Source organism: Orbicella faveolata, unplaced genomic scaffold, assembly GCF_042242905.1.
Source record: "Orbicella faveolata isolate gen_17 unplaced genomic scaffold, um_ofav_v1 contig_3, whole genome shotgun sequence".
Lineage (NCBI taxonomy): Eukaryota > Metazoa > Cnidaria > Anthozoa > Scleractinia > Merulinidae > Orbicella > Orbicella faveolata.
In genome coordinates this window covers 20,448,776-20,460,026 of record NW_028301558.1, presented here as the reverse complement: position 1 = coordinate 20,460,026, position 11,251 = coordinate 20,448,776, and the positions used below count along the sequence as shown (strand labels likewise).

Sequence of the window (11,251 nt, the reverse complement as noted above, 5' to 3'; positions counted from 1 at the left end):
TGGGGATCAGTTTTTTGAATCTATTAAAGTCTTGGGGGATCAGAAATTCTGAATCCTTTTAGAATCATAGATAGATGACCGTTTTATTCTGATAAGTTGTGGGCCGGGAGATCAGAAAATCTTAATCTCTCAAAAAAGGAAAGCGCGATGGGTGCACGATCTTTTTTACATTAAATTGTACATTTTGGTGAAATTGGATGTATTGTCCCTGGCGGACTCAACTGAACACTTCTTTTTCTCCTTCCAATAAGCCAAAACCTTTCGGAAACACAAACTTTTTCCGCATCAAATACCAGTACCCTTCGGAATTGTTCCAAATTGGAATGCCACATTTTAGTTTGGAAGGCGTTTTACATAAGCTTGAGTTTTCAGTTCTAAATAACGTTGATTTTGACCGTGTGGCTGGGCACTTTGCTCAGTTGTTTAACATTGCATGTTCCGTGTTGAAAAGGGAACCTTACTGGAGAGGCACGTGCTTATCACATGCTTATCACATATATTATTTTGATCACATGACGTGTCCCGTGTTCATTTTGTTGAAATATTTGGTAAATCGGCGAATTGGTGGCGAATTTTCATTCTATTGATCAGTATTGAGCGTTTTCGATTGGAATGTAAATCATCTACCTTGCTACGTTTGGAATGATCTTCCTTGATCTCGTTTTTAGAAGATATAAATGATCAAAAGTGGACTTTATTTTTTGAAAAAACGACCTTTGACCCTATAAGATGTTTAGCGAAAATAGGGACGGTCATTCCAAACGTGAGAGGATAGAGATAATTGATCTGCACCTAAACGCGTTTTTGATGGATATTACTAAAAACCGCACCCAATGGCTATTTTTCCCTTAATGTCACGTGACCTGTCAGAAGCACCAATTTTACTTTAAAATGTTCAGGACGTTGAAACGTAACTGTGTGCGAAATTTGGTTCCATTGCCATAAATTATTTGTACCTGTAAAAGTCTTTGACCGAGGACTAAAAGTACTTGTTTTATTATTCTCGATAAAGTACCTGTTTTCTTGTTCTATTTGAAAAGTCCACTAGACTTATTCCAAGTCCTTATAACACCTTTTTCATGCGTTCAGTGCACTTACGTGGTAATAGGCCTTTGCAGCAGTTGGTCACGTGACCGATAATTTCTAAACTTATATCTACAGCTAAATGAATTTCAGTACTGAAAAGAGCGTGTTTTAAATAGGCAGAACATCAATTTTCAGACCCATACCGAGCAAGGTTGAGTTTTAATGACCATTTGAATATTGCAAAAGTTACATTATACTCACTGATTTCAGCGGTGACTTGGGAACCCAATAACTTGAGGCTCCCTTAACACAACACCTTTTAAAGGCCACTAAAGTTGCTAGAGAATCTACTGATATAAAAAAATATATATATTCCCCACCTACAGGATCAGTGCACTTATGCAGTAGTTTATAAAAAAAGAGAAAGTTTTGGCTTTCGATCTATCAGAATACATCTTTTCGGTTTAAAAGTTTTCGAACCAAGATCATGATAGTACCCCGTTAAGTTTGTTTTGTTTTTCTTGTTTACAGTTGTGATGGGTTTACTTATGTCATTTTATTTTATTTTATTGCTTTGGTTCTTGCACTTGGTTCTCGGTTGCTATTGCAGTTGTTGTTTATTTAAATAACTCCTTCTGCCTCCACACAGAACCACATAACTTGATCTTGATTGTAGAGTTCACCTTTGGCATACAAAGTTCCCTGATAAGTTGTAAAAAACACAATACCAAAGACAGGTTAGAAGCTGTTTCAGTAACCGAGAGATACGGTACTTGTCGTGATATTACTCGTGGTGCGTTATTAGTAAAACTCTGCGGGGTTTAAAATTATAATATCTATTTAGAGAAAGCCACATGAGCCCTAGCTGGTTTTCACGCGTGTCCTCTTACCTGATCGAATTATAAAAGTTGTAAAAGTTGGTTTTTCAGAAGGAAGGAAAACTGCATACCCAGTGAAACACCCTCGGAGCAAGGCGAGAACCAAAAACAATCTCAACCCACATAGAGTACCGGGTCGAAATCGAGCCCGAGTCACATTAGTGGGAGGCGAGTGCTTTCACCACTACGCCATCCCTCCTCCCACATCAGAATGCGATTATCAAAATATTGAACAATTATTTTTCCATCCAAGAACATAAATTCTGAGTAGCATAATTGATTTTGTGTACTGGTACCAAGCAGCGAAACAATTGTTCCCAAACTTTTTTATAGGACGAAAATTGATAAATCGTTTTCAAACTGGAACACTTAGTCCGCATAACGCGCAGACTTGTATGTAATGATCACAAGCGCTTTAAGAACTACATAAATAATAGCCTTCATTTGTACTGCGAACATATGCTAGGATATTTGTCCGCGGACATTATCTGTTCCGAGAAGCGAACAGTTTTCCGAGAGAGTAGCTCTGGGAAAACTGTGAGCTTCGAGGATATTTAGTGCAAAATGGAGGCTATTGTGTGTATTATCCTTCAAATCTTTTTAGCAACACGCGCAGGTTTGAAAATTAGGGAATTATTTTCGGATATTCCCCAGTTTTGGCTGGGGAATATTCGGTCACGTGACGTGTTCAGACCAATTGCGCGCGAGCGAAATTATTTGATGGATTATAATTTAAAATAAAACTACATTATAATACGTACATACATATAATGCATTAAAAACATTAACCGTGAAAAAAAAATTGACGTTACTTTAAAATAACTCGTTGGATAAAAACACAAAACGATCTAAAAAGAGAAAAAACGATCTAAATAATAATAATAATAATAATAATAATAATGATGATGATAATAATGGACAGTGGGGTAGGACAGGCTGGTGCCTTAGCCTACTTCGGGAAGATGGACGTTCCCGCCCACCATAGTCTGAGGTGGTGTCTTTGGCAAGCATCAGTAACCCCAAAGCCACCCCTGTTAGAGTTACAACAAACGGGTAGTTGGGGCTCGTTAGGATTGGTAGCCAGTCCAACTAGAGGAAGGCCACTTTGAACAAAAACCAACACAATAAATTGTTAAACATGACAAGTAACAATGACAATATTTCATACCGCATCCGGGTCGTCGCGCGGATAAACAAGGACCGCGTCCCTCAGTAGGGAACCAGGCTGGGGTTGAAAAATATGCTGCTGGAACAAACTCCGCCCAACAAGCAGATGAGGACTACCACGCCGAGGATATTCCTCAAAGAGGCCCTCAAAATGCACCTACTGTAAATCGCCAAAGAGAAACAAGAAGTAAACGGACCAGGGAGGAGTATATGGAAGTGATGGAAGCATACTTTAAAACTCTAGCTAAGCCCAATGCATCAGTCACAACAGATGCATACAATATCTGGCGAACTCAAAATAAACTGGCAAACACCAGACGGGACATCATGAACAAGAAAAGACTGACAGACATGGAAATTCAAGCCATCAAAGACAAAGTGACTGACAAGACAGACTGTACCGAGAACAATAGCCGTCATGAAGGCAATCCCTCTGCAGTAGCTGTGGAAGATAATGCCCCCGTGGCGAGTGATGAGGTAGCTGTCCACAATGATAAAGAACAACTAAATGATCCCAACGTGCCGGAGACCCCTCAACACACCAATGATGGAGATGAAGCTGCAACGATGGAAAAAATTTTGAGGAAGTGGGAGATTGTGAAAGAGACAAACATAACTGAACGACCACCTATACCAAAAATCAAGCATACAAGACAGGCAAAGGAAGTCTTTGAAACAGCAAATAAGACCATCAACCTAATTAAGGCAAAAAGGGGCAGAAGCTGTCTCTTACCGAAGTGAATGAACTATTCTACACTTCTGCCTCAGTAGTCTGTGACACCCTAGGCATCAAAGTAAGATCAAAAACTCAAAAAAAACCAAAAGTGCCTATGTGGAAAAGACGACTCGAGAAAGACATCCAAAAAGTACGTGGAGAGATCTCAATCCTAGCTGAAATCGTCCAAGGAAGACGTGTTAAGGAGAAAAAAAGAAGAGCTCTCATGAGAAAATATAAGTTCAAATCCAACGACGACATCCTACCTGTCAAGGAAAAACTGAAACAACAGCTATTAGCTAAATCCCAGAGAATAAGGCGCTTACTTCCAGAACAAAACGTCCAAAGAAAACACCAAAAGATTCTATCGTGAACTTGGGAAAAAGACCATCGAAACCTCCAAGCCACCCGGGAAAGAAGCTCTTGAGAACTTCTTGGTTAATATCTAGGAGAAAGAAAAGCATCACAATGAGAGAGCAGAGTGGATAAAACAAATAGAGAATGAAAACCAACAAACGCCCGCTCAGGAATGGCTGGAAATATCCATTGCTGAAAGAACATCTGCTATCAAAAAATCCAGCAACTGGAAAGCTCCTGGGATTGATGGAATAGCAAACTTCTGGATTAAACATCTGACAGTCTTACACGAAGATTTGACTAATGCCTATAACATCTGCATCGAAAACCCAGAGGAATGCCCAAACTGGCTAACAACTGTTATCACTTACCTCCTTCCAAAAAACGAGGACACGGCAAACCCCAAAAACTACAGGCCCATCACTTGTCTTCCTTCAATGTACAAGATCTTAACATCAATCTTATCAGATAGATGTTACAGCCACCCTGTGAATTACAACTTACTACCATCCGAACAAAAAGGTTGCAGAAAAGGGAGCTACGGCTGTAAGGACCAACTCCTCATCAACAAAGCTATATTGGAAGATATGAAGACGAGAAAGAAAAACCTCAGTACAGCTTGGGTGAATTACAAGAAAGCTTTTGACTCCGTTCCCCACAGCTGGATATTAAAATGTTTTGAGATCTACAAGATATCACCAAAAATGAAAGATTTCATCAAAGCAAGTATGACCAAATGGAAAACAACCCTCACGCTTAACCATAATAAGGGAACAATATCTTCTCGTGAAATAAAAATAAACAGCGGTATCTTTCAAGAAGATTCCCTCTCACCTCTTCTTTTCTGCATAGCTTTAGCACCTTTATCCTCTCTCTTGAATGAGAGTAACTACGGATACAAAATAAGCAACGCAAACATCACTCACCTGTTTTACATGGACGATCTGAAAACCTATGCCAAGTCTGATGAAGACCAGAAAGACCTACTTAAAATTGTCAAAGGCTTCAGTGATGATATAAAAATGGAATTTGGGCTTGACAAGTGCGCCAAAGCTACATTCAAACGAGGCGAACTGGCGAAAACCGAAAACATCGAACTCAATGTTGGCACCACCATACAAGACCTCGAACAGGAAGGCACCTACAAATACCTTGATGTGAATGAAGGAGAGGGATCCAACATGCAAAGATGAAAGAGAAAATTCGAAAAGAGTATTACCGTAGAATTCGCCTGGTGCTCAAATCCGAACTTAATGCTGCCAACAGAATTGACGCAATCAACACTCTTGCTGTCGCAGTCGTCACTTATAGATTCAACATCATAAACTGGAAAATGGAAGAACTTATGAAGTTAGACAGAAAAAAAGGAAGTTCTTGACGATGGCAAAAATGCACCACCCAAAAGCTGACGTGGACAGGTTATATATCCCTAGAAAGGCAGGTGGAAGGGTCTTGTACAATTAGAAATTGCCTACAAAACAACTACAATTAGCCTAAACACATATCTCAACAACAAAGATGATTACCTCCTCAAAATTGCGAGGGACACGGCAAGAAAACAATGTCCATACACCATCAAGCCGCAAAATACGGGCGAGAACTCAGCTTACCAGAAGCTGAAGTGGCAGAGAATGAGCCAGCCACGACCTATGCCCGAAGGGTCAAGCTGAAAGCCAAACACCAAGCTATAGAACAATTCAAGAGCAAATGGGAAGAAAAGCCTTTGCATGGTCAGTACCCAAAAAGAACAAAAGAGAAGGATGTAAACCAAGACAAAACCCACAATTGGCTGAGTACACCTGGCCTCAAATCAGAAACAGAAGGTTTCATTATTGCTGCCCAAGATCAATGCACTAAGACCAACTATTACCGAAACAAGATCCTGAAAGATGGCACCAACCCAATGTGCAGAATCTGTGGGCAACTTCAACAGACAGTTGACCACATTGTCTCCGGATGCCCTGAACTTGCCAAGACAGAGTACATACAAAGACACAATAAAGCTGCAGCAATACTCCACTGGACAATATGCAAACACTATAACATCAAAGTACAAGATAAACTCTACGAATATGAACCAGCTACTGTGACAGAAAACCAAACAGCGACTATACTTTGGGACATGCCAATCCAAACCGACAAAGAGATAAAAGCAAACAGACCAGAAATAGTGGTGAAACACAAGAAAGAAAGAACCTGTCTGCTTATCGATATGTCCATCCCCACAGAAAGGAACACCTCCTTGAAAACAATGGTAAAACTCACAAAGTACAAAGATCTTGAGATTGAAATCGAGAAAACGTGGGGAATGAAAACAATAACTGTCTCAGTGATCATTGGAGCTTTCGGGCTTGTCAAGAAGGGAACAGAAAACTACATCGGCAAGATCCCAGGCAATATTAGAATACCAGAGCTACAGAAGACCGTCCTGCTTGGAACTGCTGACATACTTAGGAGGACTCTATCCATCAAGTACTCCAGCAGACTTATGACTGCCCTAGGCTCACGGATTGAACTCTGCACCATAAGTTAAAAGCGGCAAGACTTTAAGGACTTATAATAATAATAATAATAATAATAATAATCATAACAATAATAATAATAATAATAATGATGATAATAATAATATTTATAATAATAATAATGATAATGATGATGATGATGATGGCGATAGGATGTCAATACGCTTCCTCGAATGGCTGGTGTTGCCCTCGCCAGTGTCCAAAGCTTCCGCTTCACCATCTCGTGAGCAAAATTACGTGTCTTTATATGATCTTTATCATATCAAAGGATAAAAGAAGTATTGGCTGATATTTTATTCCGCAAATATGACATTAATTACTATACCTTTACGCCAAGTGGAATATTTGGAATATGGTCGTAGTTGTATGACAAGGTATAGGTTTCTATGCGAAAACAAACAAAGAACCAAATGAGTAACATAAGATTTCTTGGAAACTCACTTTGTCAGGACATAGTTAATAGACGGAAATGGGTGAGAAGCCAGGTAAACATCAAAGAAGCAAGCAAGCAGGCTATGTTATATCTATTTTATGCTCCTAAGCTATGCATGAATTACATAATCACAATGCTTCTATTGGATAGTTGTGTGAGCACACATGACCACCTTTTGTATTTTGCAGCATTGTGCAGAGTCAAACCCAAAATAGCCACCAAAAACATAGAACGAAGAACTTTCCCTCTATTAACTATGGTCGAGTAAAATCCTACAACTAAAGTACCTTAGAGTTCACGGTTATAAACCCAGTCACCTCTCGATAAGTTGTTGAAACTGGCAGAATCTTCGGGCCGTCCTCAAGTGACTGGAGTGGGAGCGCTCTTATGAAGATTATAAGGCCATTAATGATGGGTAGAGAACGCGATGTAAAGTACGAGAATAGAACTATGTTTGCAGGTGCACGTGTGGGTCAAATTCAGTTTTTCTCGTGAAAGGGAACAAGTCCGGCAATCGAACATTTTTACTTGCTACCATACTACAAAGAGACCATGATCATCATCGTCTTCTGATGATACTAAGCGTCGCCAACCAACATGGATTTCGTTCACTACTGTTTGTTGACATTCAAATTTCTAAAAAAGGTAGAATGTCGAAAATCCCTTACGTACATCTTTGTCAATATAATATTTATAATAACTGCAGAAATTTCCGTGCGCTCATTGGCTAATTTTCAATGACATTACGCGGACAGACACATGGCTTTGTAATTTATGTTGACGCAAAGAGCGGGAGCGGACAATTTGAAAATTTGTTACTGTAAAAAAACAAATTGGCCTCAGTTTTTCATACGTCTGTCCTGTTATTGGCAATGAATTTCGTCATAACATTGCCAAAGTAGTCTGCGGATCCACTCGGCTATCGCTTCGAGGATCCACAAATACTTTAACAATGTTATAATAAAATTCATGATCAATAACAGGACAGATTCATGAAAAAATGATGTCAATTTGTTACATAGCACTTCGTCTCCCTCATTCTCCCTCCACAAGAAAGATTTTGACGCTACATACCTCCTGCTGCTAAATTACAAATTTGCGGCATTTTACTGCATTTAACGTCCTGAAGTCCTCTGGATATAATGTGTCCGTCGTTTTTTATTACATACTGCAGTGTTGATGAAAAGATGTCTACACCTATCAGCATAGAAAAATGCCAAAAGTGTAGCAATGATGTAAAACTATTACTTGACGTGCTTACTTATACTAACTTGGCATATATAGTGATGTTTAATTTCCGTGCAATCTTTACGAGTGGCTTCCAAAGTTCATTATTACTTCTACTTACAGCTCCGTACTTAGTGATGAGGCTTGCTTAGAGTTGACTTTGCACTGACACAAACCTTGCTACTTTCCAAATGTTATCCTGATCTCTATCGACATAAGCTAAACCCTCGATGAACCCAGTTCTTGCTTTCAAGAAGAGGTTCGGCTACATTTCACCGAACTTAAAAATGGTGATTCTTATGTAAACGGACTGATAGCATGACAAGGGCAGCAAGCATTTGCGATTGGAGATCACTTTGTGCTTTGAACGCAACATGAGGGAAAAGTAAGCGAGACAGAATTTTCTCCTCACACTGATAGACTCCTCGCACGAACTCCTCTCAATTCGTCTATATTGAGGACAAGTTTGACAAAAAATTTCGTATCTCTATTTCAAGACAACCTAGGAAATTTTTCAGAGTTCAGAATCAAAGATTCCGTTGGTGGCGTGCGATATATATAAAAAAATATTTTTAAAGAAAACAGTATTGATCATATCGATTAATCAATTGCAATTCTGGGTAATAAAACAAGAATTCTTTCCGGAATTGGGAAGTTACGTTTTTTGACATTCCCAAGAACCATGTCAGACTTACCAGGTGTGAAAGAGACCGTGATATCTACTGGTTCACCGGGCTTCAGCTTGGGCCATGGCCTAATTTTGTACTTGAGGGTTTTGTCTGGCGGTCCTGTAAAAGTACAAGAAGATTATCCTGTTAACTACACAGGGAGTAAATTAGCGGGTACATGTTAAACAACTACGAATGACTACAAAAAGATATTGAGTTATTCACGGCTCGGCACATGTGCTAGCTACAACTTCATTGTTTATAAAACAATCAGAAACGTAAAGATGACTTGCGGGGAAATTTGCCTTTATTTTGTGGATTTTGCGGTCAGTCACGAACAAATAACGTACAGGAGAGATTCCTCATTAGCAGCCCTTTCCTATGTTCCAACACTATACATAAAGTACATTTTCGTTTTGACATCTACCATATGAGTTTCAGTAATCACAGACTGTACTTTTTTAATAGCCTCCGGAGTAGCCATACAGCTACACTTAAGGTAGAAGAATGACGGATGCCCAATTTCATGGATGCTGTACAAATTGATTATCTGGCCCGACGGTTTAATTCTGGACCAGCCGGTCGCACAAGTTATCTACTTGCATCTGATTGTCTTCCAAACAATGGATCTGGGTGAGATACATCATAGCTTGCACATGCGCCGAATCCTAAAATTATCCCTTTCAGTGATTTTGGGGCAAAAATGAATTTTTTTGCTAGGGTTGATCATTATTCAGACTTCAGCGTATCTTTAAAAAGGCTTTGTCATTTGCTTCTAGTGTGCGTGAGGTCACGCATCAACAGTCGGGTACTCTTTGCATCTACATTTTTAATTACCTAATTTTTAATTAATAGATTAATTAATTAATTTTTTTAACTTAATTTTGTTTATTTTGATGACCTTGTCTGATTATAACTGACCATGACAATAACTGATTCTCACCGCAATATTTCAGATACTTGAATTCAAATCCAACGGACAGCATACCACAGACTAAGAGGTAGATGAAAATCAGGTGCTGAGTGCTGGATGCCATTCTTCAAAGAAGATAAGGATGCCTAACAACAAGACACAATCGTGATCAGCACAAGGGAACACCTACTTCAACATCTATTTCAAAATGTTTCAACATTATCCGAAATTAATAAGTAAAGTAATAAAGACAGCATTTCTCCAAGTTTTAGGTCTCTGCGTTTTCCCAAACTTCAAATATTCGTCGAAATGTTTCGCCAAAATTTACAGAGCCCAGTATGGAAACGCTATGTTAGTGTGTACTAGGCCTCCGTAGTACACCAATAGGGCGGCCGGAAAATAATGTAACCATCTGGAGCTTACTTTGGCTCTCTAGGCGAATGATCATCTGTACTGAACAAATAAGCTTTTAGATGAGCACTTTTCCTACTACTCTAACTTCTAAAAAGGCTAAAAATCATGAGAGAAGTATACACTTTTCGACACTCGTCGAGATCGTAGCTTTGTGACGCATCGCCATAACTCTGAAATTCAAAATGCGCTGGTTTCCAAACAAAGCACACGATTGAGCTGTAAAACTGTCAACAGATCTTAATTTACCGCCTCTGATGCCTGATGAGGACAAAAACTTCGGTGACTCTTTAGTTTTGGATTTTAGAAACGGATGACGTTACGTGAAAAGATCTTTATTTCACCAAAACATTTTCGCCTAAAGTTTGGCGTTGACCTTAGACTTGCATCGAGTACAACAAAACAAAATTACAATTTACAAATTGCAAATAAAACATGATATGATAAAGGTAATAGTATTTACCTTGTTTGACGGGACAAGCGAAATGCAGCGTGTATGTGTTAGTACAGCAAGGGAAGCCTTTCCAAAGCGTTCCTTCGAAATATACTGAGACCGAAAGTAACACGGCATGACGTCATACACTGAGTGCAACATCAGCAAATACATCAATTACATTAGAAATGGCATATTTCTCTCTCTTTCTTGCGCCATAGGAAACTTCGAATCGTATTTGTTAAATTTATAAGGAAAGGATACAAAATTCTCAGCAATTTATGATGTAGCGAAATTTCTGGTTCAATACATTCTTTTAAATTCATCATTCAGTTTCGACCACACAAAATTACCCTGGCATTGTTGTTAATGACAGACGATTGTGAGGGAGGAACAGACGCAAACAGGAAGTTTACGTTCTTGCTTTTGGCAAGTTTTCTTTCCCACTTCACTGAGTTTCGAAACTGCCATTGTACCATTTATGACTTGATAAGCTTAACG

The 11,251-nt window shown here is 39.0% G+C and overlaps 1 protein-coding gene and 2 pseudogenes across 2 annotated transcripts; 1 reads left to right on the top strand and 2 right to left on the bottom strand.

The window, feature by feature from the left end:
- The window catches only part of LOC149106809 (uncharacterized), an 88,785-nt pseudogene that overhangs the window by 18,346 nt on the left and 59,188 nt on the right, over positions 1 to 11,251 (bottom strand).
- Positions 1,229 to 10,893, bottom strand: LOC149106810 (uncharacterized). 2 transcript variants are annotated; one of them, XM_089297477.1, is made up of 6 exons: positions 10,781 to 10,893; positions 9,937 to 10,052; positions 9,021 to 9,113; positions 8,173 to 8,295; positions 6,991 to 7,049; positions 1,229 to 1,728 (listed from the first exon to the last, which is right to left on the bottom strand). In XM_089297477.1, the coding sequence occupies exons 2-6, from the start codon at positions 10,028 to 10,030 to the stop codon at positions 1,648 to 1,650; spliced, it is 450 nt and encodes a 149-aa protein (XP_089153603.1). In that variant the 5' UTR covers positions 10,031 to 10,052; positions 10,781 to 10,893; the 3' UTR covers positions 1,229 to 1,647. The 2 variants fall into 2 exon arrangements, with proteins under 2 accessions (XP_089153603.1, XP_089153604.1); XM_089297478.1 differs by having other exon boundaries at positions 9,937 to 10,031.
- LOC110050073 (uncharacterized) lies at positions 3,043 to 5,336 on the top strand (annotated as a pseudogene).

What these genes read in the sequence shown, in the direction of transcription:
- LOC149106810 (XM_089297477.1), bottom strand. Translation starts at nt 10,030, where the DNA reads ATGGCATCCAGCACTCAGCACCTGATTTTCATCTACCTCTTAGTCTGT. An exon ending in CACGGTCTCTTTCACACCTG is followed by an intron (nt 8,296 to 9,020) that starts GTAAGTCTGACA and finishes CTATGCTGATAG; the next exon opens with GTGTAGACATCTTTTCATCA. An exon ending in TTGTAATTTAGCAGCAGGAG is followed by an intron (nt 7,050 to 8,172) that starts GTATGTAGCGTC and finishes GTTTTCGCATAG; the next exon opens with AAACCTATACCTTGTCATAC.